Below are 20,694 nucleotides of genomic sequence, written 5' to 3' on the forward strand. Positions count from 1 at the left end.
CACAAAAAGCATATGATAAAAGCTAATATTCAATCATGAAAAAAGTCTTAGCAAGATATTTACAAAAGGGAACTTCCTCAATTTGCTAAAGTACATCTATAAAGTTCCTACAGCTAATAATGTGAGGTGAGAAAGGTGACAAACTTGAGTTTTTTGCCTATATAAGACCATTACCTAATCAATCTTCTCTCCTAGAAGAAACATAAAAACCAATTGAGGAAAAATCTTGTAATAAAGGACTTGTAATAGAAGATTTAGGAAAGGCAGCCCACTTGACATTTTAAAAAAACAAGAGCAAAAATATTAGCGAAAAAAATCTTGAGTGCTTTCAGCATTGTTACACAAACTCACACAACCTGAAAACTACTAATTTTTGATAATTAAAATCAAACAGCACCCAGATGATTTTTCTAAAACAAGTCTTTGTTGGCTCCAAGAAAAACAACAACAAAAACACTAGACAACAACCATTCCAAGTTTAGCATTCCAAGTAGTATTTTGCTTAAACATTTCAGTCACATATCCACTGCTACTCTGAAGAGCTGGCTAATTTCTCCTAATATACTCTCATTTAATTGCTACATAAAAAAATTGGCTCATTTTCTTTCTCTAGAAATATAAGATCTCCTACTGTTGGTGTGAACCACTGAGACCTTCTATACAATTAGTGCAATAATTTTCTTTGTATTTTAATCTCTGAGTCATGGCTTCCACGTGTTTGGTTTTCAAAATTAGTTTATTTGGCTAATTTAGCAAGTTTTCTTAATGCCCAAATTATTGAGTTACTCATCAAGGCTATTAGGGAGAAGCTGCTCTGAATTAGCTGGGATTGTGTGTGTGGAACTTCATTATTTTCATTAATAAAATAAACCTAAACACCTTCACACTTTCATTTAGGTTTCTTTTTTTGCTGCAGTCACCAAAGGTCTTTCAAGAAATACTGACTTGAATTTCTGGGAAGAGCTTTAGGCACAGGGGGGTACTGAATGATTTTGTCTAGTGTGCAAATGCAGTGGGAAGTGTTTTCTTCAATTACCAAAAATAAAAGAAGTTGGTAAAAAAAAGAGAGCAAAACACAGCATGTCTCATCCTGTTCCTATAAGCTCAGTGTTTATTTTTTAAGTACTGAATTTCTTGACTTTGTTAGCTTGCAAGCTACTATAAGGTTGTGTGATATCCTAACATAACCAACATTGTCCCTTAAAACTCTGCATTCCCTGTCAGCTTTTTCGATTGTCGCTAGAACCTTCATTTTCATCTTGATATTCCCGTGGCTTTAAGTCCCGTATCAGACCGCAATCCAACAGTACCCTCAAAGTCTCTTTGGTTATTCATGTTCAACCTGCACTGGTAAGCGAGGGAAAACATTTCACCACCGCTTCCTAAAGGTAACAAAACGCGAGAGCCTGTCTCCATTTTTTTTCTTTAACGTATCCACCAAAGCTATCCATTCTAATCCTTTCAATTTTTTCCCCACATCTTCCCTTGGCCAATTAAACCTCGGGCTTAAATTTAAATCAGTCCTTTAAAGAGCTCCTAACTGTACCCAAGTTCCTCCTCCTAGTCCTCTGCTTCCCAAAAACAATGCCTCGTCTTTCTTTTAGGTTCCAAGCTGTTTTCTTGTTCCACACCAGAGCCGCGACGCTCCGACTTCCCCCACCTATGGCTGAGGCCCATCTACTGAACACTCAGGGCCGCTTCCGCCCGTTTCTCGCCGGAGAGCCACTTCCGGGTTTCTGGTGTCCCTACTTTACCGGTCCGCCCCTCCCCCAGGCACTTCCAAGAGGCATGCTCTAATCACTAGCAGGGTCAGAACTGGGGCACAGGTTAGCTAGTGTGAGTTCTTCAGGAAGATTAACAGAATGTCTTCAATGACCTAGGAAATCTAGACAGAGTGGGCCGTCACCCGGTAGCGTTGGTGGCGCACGCGTAGGGCCGGGGCGCGAGCGCGCGGGGGGGGGGGGCAGTGTGTTGTCAGCTTTCAGCAGCTCACACCCGGAAGTTGCGTGAAGCACCAGCTGCGCCGTCGCGGGGGGCGGGTGCCAGGTACGCAGAGGAAGAGTGAATCGCGCAGTGTCCAGCGAGAGTGTCAGCTGAGGGTGGTGGCGGGAGCGACAGCAGTCAGGTTCCAGCTCTGGTTTACGGCAGTAGATCCGGCTGAGTTCCGGGAGTTTGGGGCCCGGCAGTGTGGTTAAGTTGAAGCAGGCTGGAGGAGCCCACTTCTGCTCCCCCTCCAGGGGACCCACTCCCCTCTCACATCGCTGTCTTTCCTCTTCCTCTCCACACCAGGCGAGGTGAGGCGGGATTCTGGTGGCGAGGCTGTGGCCTGAACCTGGAGACCACTTTAGGATTCTTTACTTCTGGGTCGAAGCCAGAGCCTGCTTTTCTACCTTTCCAGCCTTTAGCATTTTTTATTTATGTATTTATTTATTTTGCTTCGCTGTGTCTTTGACTAAGTTCTAACGTTTTTGTCTTCACCCCTTTCAGCATTTGACTTGGACGTCTAACCTTAAAATATGCTGGAGTCCTATGTAACTCCAATTTTAATGAGCTATGTGAATCGCTATATCAAGAATTTAAAGCCTTCGGACCTACAGCTTTCACTATGGGGTGGAGACGTAGTTCTCAGCAAGCTCGAGTTAAAGTTAGATGTGCTGGAACAGGTAGGTTTGTAACTGTCATTGGAAGCATTTTCCGCTTGTTTTGATAGATTCTGTTTGCCATGCTCTGGACATTGTGCATGAAAATGTAATTTTACTGCTAATGTAGTTTGAACTACTCTGAGACTTACAGCATTTTTTCAATGGTTTCTTTTAAGTGAGAGTTTTATTACTCTGATAAGAAAATTTCATAGTCAAATTGTTCATATTTCTCTGGCGTTACCGATATGCAGATGTACATTATCGAAATTCTGTACGATGTTGAAAACGTTGGATTCCTGTTGTCGTTTTTGAGCAGTGGCCTAGTCTGAAAGACAGCAGGGTTATATCTTGAGGAAAAGTTCTGTCTGTGACTAGGAACTATAACATCCGTGAGATCTGCAGCAAATTGAGTAGAACACTTCAAGAATGACATTAAACTTGAAACTTCTTTTTACTCACTTTTAAAAGTTTATTTTAACATGCAGATTATCTGATGCAGATGAACTGTATCTTTAGAGTTTATTCGGTTAGCACATTTAATAGGGATATATGTGAAGCAATTTTTTCATGCTTGAAATATTTGTGGGAGCTCGAAAGATTTAAGAGACCAACCACTTTTTAGCGAGTAAGGGAAGACTTAAACTGATGGTTGTGGTTTTATATTTTGTTTGCTCCATTGTTGAATACAGTAGTATTGAAACTTGACTCCTTCCCCATCCTTCCTAAAGGTTAACTGAGTGTCTTAATGTTTACACTTAAAAATTCTCAAATAAGCACAAACTCTCCTTCTATATGAATACCTCACTTTTTAAACATGGACACACCTGGACAACTACCATACAGATCAGAAAATAGAATATTTCCAGCGCACTAAAAGGCGTTTTTCTGCTGCTTTGTAATCAGTACTTTGAACTCATAAAAGAAGTGACTGCTATTCTGACTTCTATTGAGTTAGCTATATTTTCTCTTTTCTTGAACCTTAGTTAAATTAAATCATTTGTGTATAGCATTTTTTATTTAATTCTGTTCTATTCATCTTATTGGATAAATAGAAATTTATTCTGTGGTTTGCCTTGTAGAAAGATTCTACAATTTGTTTACCTATTCTCCTGTTAATGAATTTGGGTTGTTTACAGTTTTGGCTGTTATGGAGAAAGCTTCCATGAATATTCTTGTACATGTATTTAGATGGACATACGTATTACTTTTTCATAGGTAGGTATATAGGAGGTAGGCATATAGTTAGGGTTAATATATACTGCCAAATAGTTTTCCAAAGTGGTTACGTTAACTTAAAGTCTCACTAACAATGTATGAAAATTCTATTTATTTCACATTTTTGCTATCCTTGGTATATTTGTTATTTTAATTTTAGCCTTCCTGACGAGTGGGTAGTGATAGCATTTTCCTAATGGATAATGATGATCGCTTTCATATGCTTGTGGACCATTTGGGTATCCTTTTGTAAACTCTCTATTTTGCCTTTAGAAAATAAAACGTGTTTTTCTGTCTTTGTCTTATTGATGTTTGGGAGTTGTTTCTGTGTTTTTGTTTTGTTTTGGTTTTTTTTGACTTGGGGCTTGAGCCTGGGACTTTACATAAGCTGACCACATGGGGGTTGGGGATTCATTACTGTTTGTTGTTGTTGTTGTTGTTGTTGTTGTTGTTATTGTTGAAGGGAGAATTAGTTCTTTGTTAAATATGTTTTGCAGTATTCTTTCAGGTTTTAGCTTGTCTTTTTACTATTTTAAAGATATTTTGGTCAGCAGAAATTTGTGATTTTATTGAAGCCCAGTGATCTGTCTTTTCCTTATGGTTAGGGCTTTTCATGTCTTAAGAGATCTTTGCCACTTTAGCTTGTCTAGCACTTTTTGGTATGTTCTTTTGGATTGTGTGTGTAAACTTTCATGTCATCTATAAATAGGTCCAGTTTTTCTTTTTTTAAAACTAAAGAATTTATTTATAGATAGAAAAGGAGGAAAAGAGAGACAGAAAGCTACTCAGAATGCATAGGAAGAATTCAAAAGTGAATTGCTCCAGTAATTCCAGTTTTACATCTTTTATAAAATGCTTGTAACATTTGTTTACTTTTCTTTAATTATTTCATTGAGGAGGACCTCTTATACAATGTGGAGCAGAGGTGATGGTGAGAGGACATTTAATTTTTGTTCCCAGGTTTAGTGGGAACTAAATATTATACTGATGTTAACTGCGAACACCCTTTATTGGGTGTTCTAGTCTATTCTTGGTTTTCTAATAAATTTTAAAAATACTGAATTAGTATTGAATTACAGAATACTATATTTACTGAGTTTCTATCTTTCCATTTTTTTAATATTGGAAATTACATTGAATTTATTAAGCTAACCTTGCATTCCTTAGAATAAACCTCAGTTAGTTTTTATGTATTATCTTTTTTAGATATAGTTGCATATTTGTTTAGTTTTGTTGCATCTGTGTTTGGGATACTAGCTTGTTTTTCATTGTTGTAAGGTTCTTACTAGGTTTTGATTATCAGATATATTGATTTCATTAGATTATTTCCTAACTAGTCCCTTTTTATAATCTTTAGAAGAGTTTATTATTGATATTACTAGTTTTTTCCCTTTTATTGTCATAAAATATATAACATAAAATTTACCATCTTAGTTCTGGGGCATTAATTACATTCACATTGTTGTGTAACCATTACTGCCAACTCTACCTAGAAATATTTCTTTATCTTCCTAAACTAAATTTTCTATTCACTAAGCATTGTCTAACCTTCTCCATCCCCCTTCCAGCCTCTTGTGACCACCATTCTACTTTATGTCTCTATGACTGTTCTAGGTACCTCATATAAATGGAATCATTCAATGTTTGTGGTTGTGACTGGCTTATTTCTCTTAACATAATGTCTTCCAAGTTCATTCTTACTGTAGTGTGTGTGTCAGTATATTCTTTGTTTTGAAGGCTGAATAATATTTTATTGTATATACTTACTGCATTTTGTTTGTTCATTTATTCTTAAACACTTGGGTTGTATGGATCTTTTGGCTATTGCGAATAATGCTATGAGCAGAAGTGTAAAAATATCTCTTTGAGATCCTGCTTTTGCTTCCGTTATATATCCAAAAGTGTGATTGTTAGATTGTATAGTAATTCCATATCTAAGTTTTTGAGGCATTGTAATATTTTCTGTAGGGATGCACAGCATTTTGAATTCTTCCCAGTAAGCATAAGAATTCTAGCCAATCCATATCCTTGCCAACACTCATAATTTTTATTACTATTTTTATTACAGCCATCCTAGTGGATATCCTCATCATGTCTCATTTTTAAATTTTCATTTTCCTTATGATTAGTGATGTTGAGTATATTCTTGTGTATTTTTTGGCTATTTTCATGTCATCTTTGGAAAAGTACCCATTTAAGTCCATTTTTGAATCAGGGTCATTTTATTGCTGTTGCTGAATTATAAGAGTGCTTTATGTATTGTGGATATCAGTCCCTTAACATATATATAATTTACAAATATCTTTTTCCTGTTTTGGTCCTTTTACTCTGTTTATGTGTCCTTTGATGCACAAAAGTATTATTAGGCACTATTGGGTATCAAACCTAGGGTTCTTTATGACTGACTTACATTTTAAGCTCTTTTTCATTTTTCACACTAGTAATTGTTTTTGCTTTAGTTTTTTTAATTTTCCAAGTTGTTTACCTTAAATATAATAAAATGCATATTTGATTTATTAGTCTATCTTAAATTGGTACATTTACTGTTTCCTGAATAATCTTACAACAATTTAACTGTACATGTTCCCTTTTCCCTGCTTTAATACTGTGGTTCTTTTTTTTGTTACTTCTTTTTCCCCTCTAAAGGTAGAAGTTAATTATTAACATATCTTTTTTAAACTGTTATAATTATTTGCATCTATGCATTTCTTTAGCTGTACCTTAGCGCATTTTCATATATACTTTCATTTGTATTCAGTTCAAATGTTTTCAGAGTTCCCTTGAGTTGAATGTATATATTGGTAGTTGTTGAATGTATATACGTTAGGTCTAATTAGTTGACATTGTTCAAGTTTTCTGGTTTCATTACTTTATTAAAGTCTCCATGTTGTTAAATTGTCAATTTTTCTGTCTAGTTTTGTTAATTTTGCTTTATTTGGGGATTTCTGTTACTGTTTTACGTGTTTTAGATTTCTTCATGAATAGACAGTGACAACATTATAACATGCCCTGTTTGGTCTTTAGTTAACATTTTTTTCACATGAACTCTTATTTTGTCTGATATTAATACAATACTAACTTTGTATAGTTATTATTTGCATCATGTCTTTTTTATCTTTATTTTTTGTATTGTACATCTTTAAAAAATCTTTCTATAAATTGTGTTTTCACATCTAAGATGTGTATTTTGTAGAAAAGTATACTTTATTTTATTTATTTATTTATTTTTTTGAGACAGGGTCTTTCTATGTATTTCAGGCTGGCCTTGAGCTTACTTTGTAGCCCAGGCTGGTCTCGAACTCAAAATGATCCTCCTGCCTCAGCCTCCCGAGTGCTGGGATTATAGGCGTGAGCCACCACACCTAGCTACTTTTTTATATTTTTAAATCATTTGACAGTCTGCCTTTTAAATTAAATATATTAATTCATGTTTTGCAAATTAAAAGTTTCATTGTGACGTGTTCATTATGCACATTTTGTGCTGTAATTGTATTCATCTTCCCCATGACTCTGTCTTGTTTTCTCTCCCCTTGATCCTCTTACCTTTCTTAGTAGTCCCCCTTCTACCTTTAGGTCTTTTTTTTTCTTTTTTTAGGTTCTTCATGTGAGCAGAAGCATGCAATAGGCAGTAGGTATCTTTCTGTGTCTTACATGTGTTGTTTATTTTGCTTAATGTGATAACTTCTAGTTCCATCCATTTCCTGCAAATGACATGATCTCATTCTTTATGGCCAAGTAATATTCGATCGTATATTTGTATGTAATAGCTTGTTTTTATCCGTTGATCTGTTGACACTTACCTCAACTGATTCCATAGCTAATCTATTGTGAATAGTGCTGCAGTAAAGATAGGTATACAATTAACTCTAGTATGCTACTTTAAATTCCTTTGGGAATATACTAAGATGCAGCATAGGGGAATCATATAGTAGTTATTTTAGTTTTTTTTTTTTTTTTCCTTTTTTGGTCTTTTTTGTTTTTATCGGTACAAGGATCGAACTCACGACTGCCTGCTTGCAAGGCACGCGCTTATGCTGCTGAGCTAAATCCCCAGTCCCTTAGTTTTTTGACGATCCTACATACTGTTTTCCATAGTGACTGTGCTAGTTAATATTCTCACAAACAGTCTATTAGAATAGAATTCCTTTTTCTTGGTATCTTTGCCAGAATTTGTTATTTTTTGTTTTTGTAATCATAGCCATCTGACTAGGGTGAGGTGGAGTCTCAGTGTATTTTTTTTTTTTTTTTAATCGGTACCAGGACTTGAACTCACGACTGCCTGCTTGCAAGGCAGGTGCTTATGCTGCTGAGCTAAATCCCCAGCCCCTCAGTGTAGTTTTGATTTGCATCTCCTTGATGGCTAAATATGTTGAGCTTTTTCCCCATGCATTTATTGGCCATTATACTTCTTTTGAAAATGTTTGTTCAGGTAATTTGCTCACTTAAGGATTACTCATTCTTGGTAGCTTTTTTGAATTATTTTGTATTGTAGATATTAATCTGCAGGATGAATAGCTGGCAAAGATTTTCTTCTATTTTGTAGGTTTTTCTCTTTACTCTGTTGATTGTTTCCTTTGTTGAGCAAAAATTTTTTAAAATTTTTATTTGTTTATTTATGTTTTTTGGCCTTTTGAGACATAGTCTCAATATGTAGTTTAGGCTGGCCTTGTGCTTACCTTGTAGCCCAGACTGGTTTTGAACTCACAGTGACCCTCTTGCCTCAGTTTCTGAGTGCTGGGATTACAGGCATGAGCCACCACACCCTGCTAAGGAGGAGCTTTTAATTAATTACAATTACTTCATCATTTTTTGCTTTTATTTCTTGAGGTTTTGGAGTCCTAGTGTAGAAATTATTATCTGTGCTTATATCTTGAAGTTTTTCTCCTCTTTTTCTAGTCGTTTCAGAGTCTGAGGTCTTAGTTAAAATCTAGATCCATTTTGAATTGATTTCTGTAGAGTGTGAGATACAGGGATCCAATTTCAGTCTTATATATCCGTATGGATATCTGATTTTCCTGGTGCAATTTGATGAAAAGGTTGCTATTTCTCCAAATGTGTTTTTTGGGACCTTTGTTGATAATCAGGTGGCTATAGATGCATGAGTTTATTTCTGGGTCCACTTTCTATTCCATTGGTTTATGTGTCTGTTTTATGTCACGCTGTTTTTTTTTCTACAGCTCTATAGTATATTTTGAAATAAAATGTTATGAGGCCTCCAGCAGTACTTTTGCTTATGATTACTTCGGTTATTTAGGGATTTTTGTACTTCTATGAGTTTTTGGCCCCCCCTCCCTTCCCATTCTGTGTTGTATGTTACTGGTTTCATGGGAATTATACTGATTCAGATCACTTTTGGAAATGTGCCATTTTAATGATATTCTCTCAATTCACAAACATGGAAGACCATTCTATTTTCTAGTGTCTTCTTCATTGTTTTATAATTTTCATTGTAGACGTTATTTTCTTCCATGGTTAGTTTTGTTCCCAGATACTATATTTATTTTTTGAAGCTATATTGGGTGGACTTGATTTCTTAGCTCATTATTGATATATATAAAAACTGTTATTATATGTTAGTTTTGTATCCTCATAGTTTACTGAATTACTTTATTAATTCTAAGTGTCTTGTAGGGTTTTGTGTGTAATCATAATGTGTAAACAAATATGGTACTTCTCCTTTTTCCTTTTTTATTTGTATCCATTTTATGACCTTTTGTTATGTGATGGCTCTGGCTAAAATTTCAAATATATATTTAACAACAGTAATGAGACTGAATACTGTCTTGGTACATACTTTACAGGAAATACTTTCATCAGGCAATATGATTTTGGTTATGTGTTCCTGTGTAGTTTTAATTATGTTGAGAGATGATATTTCTATACTGTACCTAGTTTTTTCAGGACTTTTATTATGAAGTGATGTTAAATTTTATCTGTCTTTTTCTGCATCATTTGAGATGATTAAGAATTTTTTTAAATTCTGGTTTTGTTTATGTGCTGTGTTTATTGATTTGCATTGCTAAAGCATCCTTGCTTCCCTGGAATAAAACTAACTGCGTATGATCTTTTTTTCCCCTTTATTATGTGATCTGATTCAAGAAATTAGTACTTTTTTATGTATGTGTTAAGGTTTTTTTTGCCATGGCCTAAAACATCTCTGGGAAAAGGTTACATGAGCCAATGAGAAGAATGTTTATATCTGTAGCTGCTGGATTTAATGTTCTGTAGTGTAACTTAAATATCTGTTGTTGTTTCGTTTTTTTTTTTTTTTTAGTCTGGGTGATCTATTGGTGAGAATGGGATATTGAAGCTATTTATTATTATTATAGGACTGAGATCTCTCAAATTGGGTACTCCAATGTTTAGTGCATACATATTTACATTTATATATATATTTATATTATTATAACTTCTAGAATTATTCACTTTAAGAATAGGTACTGATTTTTGTCTATTCTGACCAATTTTGATTCTGTTTATTTATTTTTAAATAAATAAAAATCAAACTCATGACCTTTTGCTTGCTAGGCAGGTGTGTATGCTGCTGAGCTGTATCACTAGCCCTTTTGAACAGTTTTGGCTTGAAGAGTTTCTTGGTCAGTTGTGAATATAGCTGTTCCTGCTTGATTTTGGTTTCTATTTGTTTAGAATATTATTTTCTGTCCTATTAGTCGTATAGAATATATGTATAGTATATCTTTGCTATTGAGATGAGTTTATTTCAAGTAGCAAACTGATTCTTGTTTATATTATGGTTAGCCACTCTTTTTAATTCAAACACTAAGAATATTTTCATTCAGGGATATTATTGAAAGTTATGTACTAATTCCCATTTTTCTCTTTTGGGGGTATAATCTATGTATATCTCATTATTTTAAAAGTTGATGATTTATTGAATTAATCATGTTTGATTATTTCCTAAGTCTCATTAAGATTAATTCCTAATTCTCTCTAAGTGATATTTATTCTTTATTGTGCTTTTGTGATTGTAGTTTTTTCTTCTGTGGCAAGATTCCTTTATGTATTTGTGTAATGCTGGTTTGGTGGTTGTAAGTCCTTTTAGTTTATGCTTATCTTGGAAAGTGTTTAGTTCTCCGTTAATTGTGAATGATAACTTTGCAGAATATAAAAAGCAAGTTTGGGGGTTATTTTCTTTCAGTGTTTGAAATACATGGTTATATGCCCTTAAGGTGTTTTAAGTTTTTACTAAGATCTGGTTCAGTCTGATAGGCTTGCTTTTATGAATGAGTTTGTACTTCTGTCTTTAGTATTTAATATTCTTTGTTCTGTACTTTTGGTAGTTTAACTGTAGTATGACCTGAAGAGGCTTTTTTGCTGGCCATGTTTTTCTGGGCTTCTAAATGCATCCTATACCTTGATTTCCATATTGTTCACAAGTTTGGAAAATTTTCTGATTTTTTTTTTTTTAAATAGAGTAACGATGCCTTTAATCTGTGGATCTAATCCTTTATCTATACCAATCATTTATTCATTCTGCTGTTTTATGGCATTCCATAGGTGTTGTATGCTCTTTGCATTTTTTCTTTTTGTCTGGTTTATTGTATCAATGTCATAATTCATCAACCTTGTTTGTCTGATGCGTTTTTTCTGTTCAATCTAGTCTATTGAGGATTTCAATTAAAATTTTTATTTGATTTATTTGGTTTTTGTTTCCAAGATTTATGTTTCTCTTGTTGTCTCTATCTCTTTAATAAAAAAGTCTTTTATATTATACATTATCTTCCTTAATTGTTGATTTGTAGCTTCTTTAAATTGATCATTCTTTTCCCTTTTCCCTTTCCCCTACTCGACTTCCTCTTTACTTTTGAACAATTTCTTCCAATTTCACTATCTATTACACAATTTAGACCTTATTTACTGTTTCAGATTCTCATACCAGGGAGACAATATGTTTATACATAAAAGTCTGATTTATTTCACTTAAGGAGTGTGGTCCCAAGTTGCATCCATTTACCTATGACTATTTCTAGTTTACCCTTCTTTAGGGCTGCTTCATTGTAGAAAAGGACCACACTTTTTTATCCATTCTTTGGTGGATGGCCATTTAAGTTGTTCCCAAGATTTTGCAAGTACAAACTGTGGTGCTATAAATGTGGTTGTTGCCTATATTGCTGTGATATGATATTTTCAGTTCTCCTGGAAAGGTATTCAGAAGGGGAATAGCTGGGTTGAATGAGAACTCTAATCTTAGTTTTTTAAAAGAGTCTCCACAACAGATTTCTATAGTGGTTGTACCAGTTTACATTCCCCCCAGCAGTTGAAAAGGGTTCCTTTTTTTCATAACCCCTCCAGCATTTGTTATCAGTTGATTTCTTGATGATGACCATTCTTTCTGGAGTGAGATGGAATCTCTGTTTGTTTTAATTTGCATATCTCAAATAATCAGTGATATTGAAGATTTTTTTTGTATATATTTGCCGTTTGTATTTCTTGGTCTGAGAAGTGTGTATTCATTTCAGACGTCTATTTTTGGATTGAATTTTTGAATTTGAGGGGTTTGGTGTCTTATTTTTTTCAGTTCTTTATAGATTCTAGATATAAGTCTTTTGTCTGAGGGACAATGGCCTAAATTTTTTTTCCACTCTGTGGGTTGTCTCTTCACTGTTGGTGATTTCTTTTGCTGTGGACAAGCTTTTTAGTAGGGTGAGATCGTAGTTAATAATTTTTTTGAATTATTTCTCGTGCAGTGGGGTTTTGTTCCTGAAATCTTTGCATACACCTGTGTCTTTAAGGATTCTGCCTATTCTCTCTTCAGACAGATTTAGTGTTCTGTTTTAATATTTAGATCTTTGATCCATTTTGATTTTAGTTTAGTGCATAGTGGTAAAGTGCTCAGAATAGTAACTACTACATCATAAGTGGTTAGACTGTCTTGTTGCAGGCTCATCAGTATGTAATCTTGTGCAAGTTGAATAACACTTGAATAAATGATTGCTTCTTTCAACTTAATGTAAAATTAAAAAGTATCAAGATACTGTGATAGTCTGTGTATTAGAAAAGAATAGTAATGTTTTAATAGTTTGCATGAAAAAAAATCTCTTGTTGAGAAGATAAGTTAGACCCACACTTTTGTAATAATACTTAGCATCTAATGATTTCTGTATAAGACAATTCTAAGCAATTTATGTAAATGGTTTAATCCTTTGAAGATTCTACAGTATTACCCAAAATTTTCAGATAATGAAATGGAGGCATAGATATATGCCCAGTGTGACTGGCAGTAGCAGAGATAGAATGTAAACGTTTCTGTTGGCTCTGGAATTACTGGACACAAGCACTTTACTGTACTACCAATATTTTAGTTATGTTATTAAATCAAATTAGAGGGAGCAAAAAATGAATAAGTAATATTTATGTTAACTTTCTAAATAGCTACATAACTACAAATGTGAGAGAAATTCATTTTCTTTTTTCTTTGTTGGTTTATATTAAAAACTTGCTCTGGAAGTGAAACAAATTAGGGCAAGTGATTGTAGTGAAGTTCATGTTTTTGTTTCTAACCTGTTGTCTAATGGAATGCAGCAAGAAGACATTTTAAATTTATGATCAGATAGTATCCAGGTCAACTCCTTAATGAGGTAAGGTAAATAAGTTGTTTTTGTAGACTGATCATTTTTTATTTTATCAGGTCATTCTCTAATCTCCATTTAAGCTTCCTTCTCCCCTTTCAACCTGTTTAAAAAAATCTTTTTTTTTTGTCTTTTTCTTTTTTTATCAGTACCAGGGATTGAACTGCGACTGCACACTTGCAAGGCAGGCGCTTATGCTGCTGAGCTAAATCCCCAGCCCCTAAAAAATCTTTTGAGGAAATATTTTAAGAGATTTGAGAAAAGTGCCATTGCAACTATTTCTGTATTTCTAATGTCTGTTGTTATGATTGCTGCCACCACCACATATGAGCCTTTATCATGTACTAGGTATTCTATATAATTTCTGTTCAGCAGAAGAGGAAACTTACTAAATGTAACTTGCACAATAAACTATTGTAGCTTATTATTATTTTAATATTTTTGAAACAGTCTTGCTATACAGTTCAGGCTGGCCTTCAACTCACTTTGTAGCCCAGGCTGGCCTCGAACTGACAGTAATTTGCCTGCCTCAGCCTCCCAAGTGTTGGAATTATAGACATGTACCACCATGCCTGGCTTGTTGCTTGTTATTAACTGTAGTTTATTACGTGATTGTACTTTCAATACCCAAAGTATTTTTGTGTTAGGATTTCATTTTTCTTTCAAGAAAGAAAATTGGAATGTTAGAAAAAAAAGTATTAAGTACTGATTATGTTTTATTTAATGTTTTATGTTTTAAGGAGCTGAAATTACCATTCACTTTTTTAAGTGGACATATTCATGAATTGAGGATTCATGTACCATGGACAAAACTAGGTTCAGAACCAGTGGTAATTACTATCAATACAATGGAATGCATTTTGAAACTTAAAGATGGAATACAGGTAAGAAATTATTGAACCTATTTCTTTTACTTAATAGGTATGACATTTGACATTTCTAACTTTTGGAATGTTGGTTGTCACATAAATCTTATGTACTTTTTACTTGCCTACTAAAGCAGCATTATTTAAAGAAGGGTGTTTTAAAATTTGGGTAAACATTTAAAGGATGTTTTCATATAAGTTTGCTTAGTCTGTCATAGCCTCCTTAGACATCATATAAATTGCTTATTACCCATTCCATAATAGAAATGAGTCTCAATTCAGGCTAATTTTTACATTAAGATTTTGAAAGTTTTGGAGTGAATTTTTATGGATTCTTATGTACATGACATTTCTAAAATAGAAAATTTCTCAGGCTTTTTTTGGAGGGAGGTGAGATGATATTTACCTTAACAGATTTCATTGTTTTTGATTTTTGGTCTCAGAAACTGCTTATTTCTGATTTTTTCTTTGATTTATCTTACATTTCTTGATTTTTTTTTTTTTTTTTTTTTGGTGTTTCTGGTTGTGAGGCATATCTGCCAAAAATTGTCTAATTTAAGAAGCAAATAGATCAGGACAGTAGTGTTTTGTAAAGAATGTTTTCATCTTCATCTTGTAGAAAAGTAGTGCATTTGTCATTCATTTTTAATCATTAGCACACACTTAATATTTATTATTTAAAGTCAATTAATATGTATTCTTAAAATGACTGTTTTCATAAGACCCATAAGGGATTTTTGTGTCTCCGAAGTGTAACTTTAATCATTATAAAATTAGGGTCTATGAGCTATTATAATTATTTCCTGTTTTAAATAGATACTTTTATTGTATCAACCCATTGGACTCAGATCATTTTTTTCCATTTATGAGACCTTTGATCCCAAGCTTGTATTATCCAATTTAACTTAGTGTCTTTCCTAAAAGTAAGCAGATCAATATTATATTTCTATGAAAATTTATTTTGGAATCATTCAGTATTTGAGAAATTTATTTAGAATTTATAGTTATATTGCAAAAAAGTTTTATTTTACATATATAGTTGGTAGTACATAAATGGTTGTTTAATCATCGTCTGTTATTGGAATTTAATGTATTTTTTAAAAGTCTGGATTTGGTTATACCACCCATGTAGTGCTCTATATTTAAAAAAAAAAATCCAGACACTAAGTATTTTTCAATGGGAAGGTGATAGTTTCAAGGCCAGATGTTCTATAAGAAACACATTTTAAAAGAGACAAATTATAACTAATTATAGAGGCTGCTAAAAAAGATTTGTAACACATGACTTAGTGCAGTCTAGAACTAATATCTGATATTGGCCAACCAGATGGCTACTGCAGAAATGATCAGATTTCCTGCTGGATGGTATTTGAGACTTGAATTTTGTAGTGTGTAGAACAAAAGGTCAAGTGTCATGAATGTCAAGTACTCTGAAAACAAGTACTTTTTACAGATGTTTAAAATTTTGAGGTAGAAAGGATTTTTGAAAATTGCAGTTGACATTTGGACAAATTATTTAGCAGTGTATGCCCCTGGAGAATAATACTCAAGTTTATAAAGTGATTGGAATTAAATTTTGAGTACAAACATTGCAGATGAAATGCATTTTAATATACATATTTTATTTTCAGAATTTGTCTTGATTAGCATACCTTGGAATTAAGATTATGAATGTAGTAGTAACATTGAGTTAGTTCCATAATTATATGAAGTTTTACAGATGTGTACATTTTGAAAAAATTTGTTTTCTAAATAAAATTGAGAGATGAAAGCGTCAGTGAAGAGGCCCTTACAATTACAGGTCTCTAAATAGGATATGAAAAAATATTATCAATAATATTGGAGAATATGTTAAAATATGATTAAAAGGAATAAGAGGTTCAATTCGGGTCATTAGAAGAATATAAAATTCCTAAATGCCTTGCCAAGAAGCTACAGATAGTGTGTAATGTTGCAGCTAATTTTATCAACATTTTTTGACTGCTTAATTTGCAATTCATTGGAAAATACTGTTATGATATTTATATAATCTCAGCAAAGGACACTTAGAAAAATGTTACAATACTAGATTGTAACTTTTGTGATTATGATTTTAACATGCTGCCCTAACATGACTTTGTAATATGTTTTAGTTGTAGAGATTTTTGGAATAAAAAAGTGATCAAGTTGTCTTAGGTAAAATAAAGGACACCTTGTGCTTACTCAGAATTATTTTTAATACTTCATTTTTATTTTTATTTTTTTGTGCATGGGAATCAAAGACAGAACGTCATGCTTGCCTGACAGGCGCTGTGCCACTAAGCCATATCCCCAGCCATTTTTAATATTTTAAAACTTCATAAAATATTTATTAACTACCTGCTATTTTCTGAGTCATGTCTGTCTTAGACATTGTCCTCACTTTTAGATCCACAAATCCAAAAGATTTTTTATCATTTTTTTGTCTAAAATTTCACTTTTAATTTTTTGTTTTTTATTTTAAAGAAAAAAGATAAACATAGAAATGAAACTGAGTTTCAAAACAGGTTAATAGGACAGTTAAATAGTTGATATATTGCATATTGTTGTCTTTGTAGTAGTTATTCAGAGTTCAGTTATAGGCATGGTATTTTGTCCAAACAATAGTAGTACAAAATTTTCTTTTCATATCTATGTTAATTATCTTGTGCATACTTTTTCTTTTTCCTTTTCTTTTTTTCCCCTTTCCCCCATCACAGTTTGTCTTTTCTTTTGAACAGTTTCTTCCAAATTCACAGTATCTATTGTGCATATTGGATCCTATTTACTTACTTAGTTTCTCACTGAGAAAAAATACAGTATTTATACATATGGGTCTGATTTATTTCCCTTATGAGTATGGTCTCAAGTTGCATCCATTTACCTATAAAAGTCTCCAGTTTATCCTTATTTATGGCTGAGTAGTTTCCATTATTAAAAAAAATCCACATCTTTTTTATCCATTCCTGGCATCCAAGTTGTTTCCAAGATTTGGCTATTAAAATTTTTGCTGCTGTAAACACGGGTGCACATATATCACTGTGGTGTATAGTGCTTTTAATTCTCCTGGGAAGATATTTAGAAGCATAATAGCTGGTTCGAATGGGACCTCTAATTTTAGTTTTTTAAGGAATCTCCACACTTATTTCCACAATGGTTGCACTAGATTCCTTTCCTACCAAGAGTGGAGAAGGATTCCTTTTTCCCCATAGCCCCTCCAGCATTTGTTATTAGTTGATTTTTTGATAATAGCCATTCTTCTGGGGTGAGATACAATCAGTGTTGTTTTAATTTGCGTCTCTTGAATGACCAATGATGTTGAACGTTTTTTTCTTGTATTTATTTACCATTTGTATTTCTTCATCTGAGAAGTGCATATTCATTTGAGATGTCCATTTTTAGATTAGATCTTTGAATTTGGGGGAAATTTTTTTTTCCATCCTTTACATGTTCTTGTTCTTTACATGTCTTTTGTCTGTGTGACAACTGGCTGTATTTTTTTTTCCCAATCTGTGGGTTTTCTTTTCACTCTATTGATTTCTTTTGTGATGCAAAAGCTTTTAATGTGAGAAGAAGCATAAGAGAGACCTGAGCTGACATACTTCTTATGAAGTCTTTCTTGCCATCCCAGGGATCCCACCTTCATGTCATCACTAATCCTATGGAACTTTCAAAGCCCCAACTTCAAATGCTATCAACAAATATATTTGGGAATTAAATTTTTAATGCATGAACTTCTGGGAAATGCCTTGAAACTGTGGCAATTACTTAAATTCTTAATATACTTCTCAGGGTGTAGAGGTGAGTCAGAGTACTGTTTTTACAATGAGAGGTAACTTATATATTTTCCCTAGCTCTCTCTTGTGTTCTCCATGTGTACCTTTGAGTTGGTTAATTTGGTTTTCTGACCGAGGTTCAGTGTTACTTATAGAGATTCTTTATTGTATTTGACAGTTGCCACAGTACTTCCTATTGGACTTGGTTAAGGTAGATATCCCTGTGAACCTTATAGCAGTTTATTTCCAAATCCTTTTTAATGTTTCAGGAGCCTCTGGTGACCAGAGCTGCTAAGTGATTTTTTTTGTCATTTTCTGCTTCCTGGGTTTGAGGCCACAAGGCTCAAGAATAAAAGTACGTTACTTCTCACAGCACTCAGTTTCTCCTGCTTTTTCTTGTGTCACATTTCTGTGTTTTTAGATAAGAATTTAGAATGATTCAGTCACTTGTTTCAAGTTTTTCCCTAAATCTCATTGACATCCTTGTGATTCTGGTGGTTGATAGTTTTCAAGTTTTAATTGACTAGTCCTATAAAACCTGTGAGGAATGCAATATTCAGCCATGATTTTTCAGTATGAACGTAATGGATCCATTTGTACGGTGTTAACTTTTGTAAGGAAAATGATATTCTTGCTTGTTTCTTGAGGCACAAAGGGCAGTGTTTTCAGAAATAACCATGTGGTTCTCAGGAGAAAACATTCTTTTAATATAAAATATACTTTCCAAGAATTTTGGAACAATTGCAACCTAAATTAGAAAGATATAATTGTAATGTGTTTGGGCTAAAAATTATCTCAAAATATTTTATCTATCATTTGTGAGAATAGTTTCTTTTATTAGTAATTGGGGAATTTCAGTGATACCAATAGTTAAAAGCACATGATTAACTCAGAACTAAAGGGAAACAGTTCTAGTTTTAACAGTAAATATTTCTATTCATAATTTTTGTTTTGCCTTATTTTTACTTACTTTGGCTGGAGCAAGATTTGAGTGGAAGCTCACTTTTAATTGTGTGATTAAAATGTAATTGAAATGAAAACAAATTCAAATTTTCAAAAGGTTTATTTTTAATTATAATAGGTATATAATCACAGTTTCCTAACCACAATTAAGAAAAAAATGTTTACACATGTGGTAATGTTTGTTTCATAGTATGTATTCCATTGAGTACCATGATTAATGCTCATTTTTTAAGTATACTAAAATGTCAATATTAGACATTTTAAGTAAATAAAGTTACTTAGTTTCCTTTTGAATAATAACAGTACTTTGTCAAGGAGCTTTATTAACTGTGTTTTTAACTAATTGGAAATTCATATTTAGTCGGCCTTTTTTGCTGCAGATAACTTTGTAAAAGTAAAAATAATGTGTTCTTTCTTTAGTTTTAAACATTTGTCAACTCATGTACACAAGATTTAGTGGACTGTAGTAGTTTTAGTGCATTTTGGCTCTCCTGTTTATTATGACATCACTGTAATCTATATGTAGTATGTGATTTCAGATGGTTTAGTGTTAAATATTTTCATAATTATGCTAGTTTTGGCACTTCACTTGGAACTTTTTTGCATCTCTTTGGTGAATATGTTTTACTTTTGGGTTTTTGAGGCAACCACATGTTTCAAAAATTAATAGTGTGCTTTTATTGTTTACATTGTGCAGAATTATATAATGGGGCATTTTTAAGGATTTGAAGTTGAACTATAAGTAAATTAGTTTTAATTCACAGTAGTCTTTCAGTATTTAAAGACTGTAACATCTCTCAATATAAAACATACCATATTAAAGACTGAATTGTGAAGATGTTGTATGGAATTGAACACTGTGATGTTAGTCTTGGCATTCATTTTAAAACAAAGTGAGTTCATACAAAAAACCTCTGTTTTTCTGACAACGAATATTTCACTTTTTGCTTGTTTGAAATTTCAAACAATTTTCCCCCTAAAGTATCACTAGCATCTGAAGCCATACTGTCTTATAAACGATTCACCTTTTATTATTGTATATTTTGCTTAGTGTGATATTGCATAAGAACTACTTTTTTTCTGGCCAGGCATGGTGGCATGTGCCTGTAACACCAGCATTCAGAAGCCTGAGGCAGGAGAATTGTCATGAGTTCAAGGTTAGCCTGCACTAAGTAGTGAGAGACCCCATCTCAAAAAAAAAAGCAAAACAAAAATAAAAAAAAGACTACTGTCATAGTTTTCATTTGCTTCTAAGTCCCCGTATGGTAAATTTAATGCTTATGCGTTTTATTTGCTCTTGAAATCTTTTCTTCACATCTATAAAACAGGAATACTGATTACCATATTGTATTATATAATGTTATTAATTATAGAACTGATATATAGCACAACTTCACTTTCTATATTGGTATCTTTGCTGTCTGACTCAGCAGCTTTCTTTAAAATTTGCTTTTATCTTTAAACAAGAGAAAAATAAGTTATCAGGTGTCTTTACATCATTTTACTAACCTACCTGATTTTTTCTCTTCCAATGCCTTCTTTTTTTTTTCAAAGAAAGAAAGAAAAAAATCAAAATAGAAAAGAAGGGTAGAGTAATACAGAATTCAACAAAAAATCAACACCAAGGAATCGCTAGTTGATACAT

The 20,694-nt window shown here is 33.0% G+C and overlaps 1 protein-coding gene across 14 annotated transcripts in view; it reads left to right on the forward strand.

Annotated features, from left to right (window-relative positions):
* The first annotated feature begins 1,824 nt into the window (after nucleotides 1-1,824).
* Nucleotides 1,825-20,694, forward strand: part of Vps13b (vacuolar protein sorting 13 homolog B) — a 683,809-nt gene continuing 664,939 nt past the window's right edge. For 13 of the 14 annotated variants that reach the window (XR_010050305.1, XM_013143877.3, XM_003479878.5 and 10 more), the window contains exons 1-3: nucleotides 2,053-2,294; nucleotides 2,488-2,663; nucleotides 14,188-14,331. Coding sequence is in view for 13 of the 14 variants with exons in the window: in XM_013143877.3 (XP_012999331.2) it covers nucleotides 2,517-2,663; nucleotides 14,188-14,331 (291 nt within the window). In the remaining variant the exon portion in view is untranslated. The other variant, XM_063257835.1, reaches the window with a different exon arrangement.

The sequence above is a fragment of the Cavia porcellus genome, unplaced genomic scaffold (assembly GCF_034190915.1).
Source record: "Cavia porcellus strain 051 isolate PalLab524CR breed Dunkin Hartley unplaced genomic scaffold, mCavPor4.1 scaffold_10, whole genome shotgun sequence".
Taxonomy (NCBI): domain Eukaryota; kingdom Metazoa; phylum Chordata; class Mammalia; order Rodentia; family Caviidae; genus Cavia; species Cavia porcellus.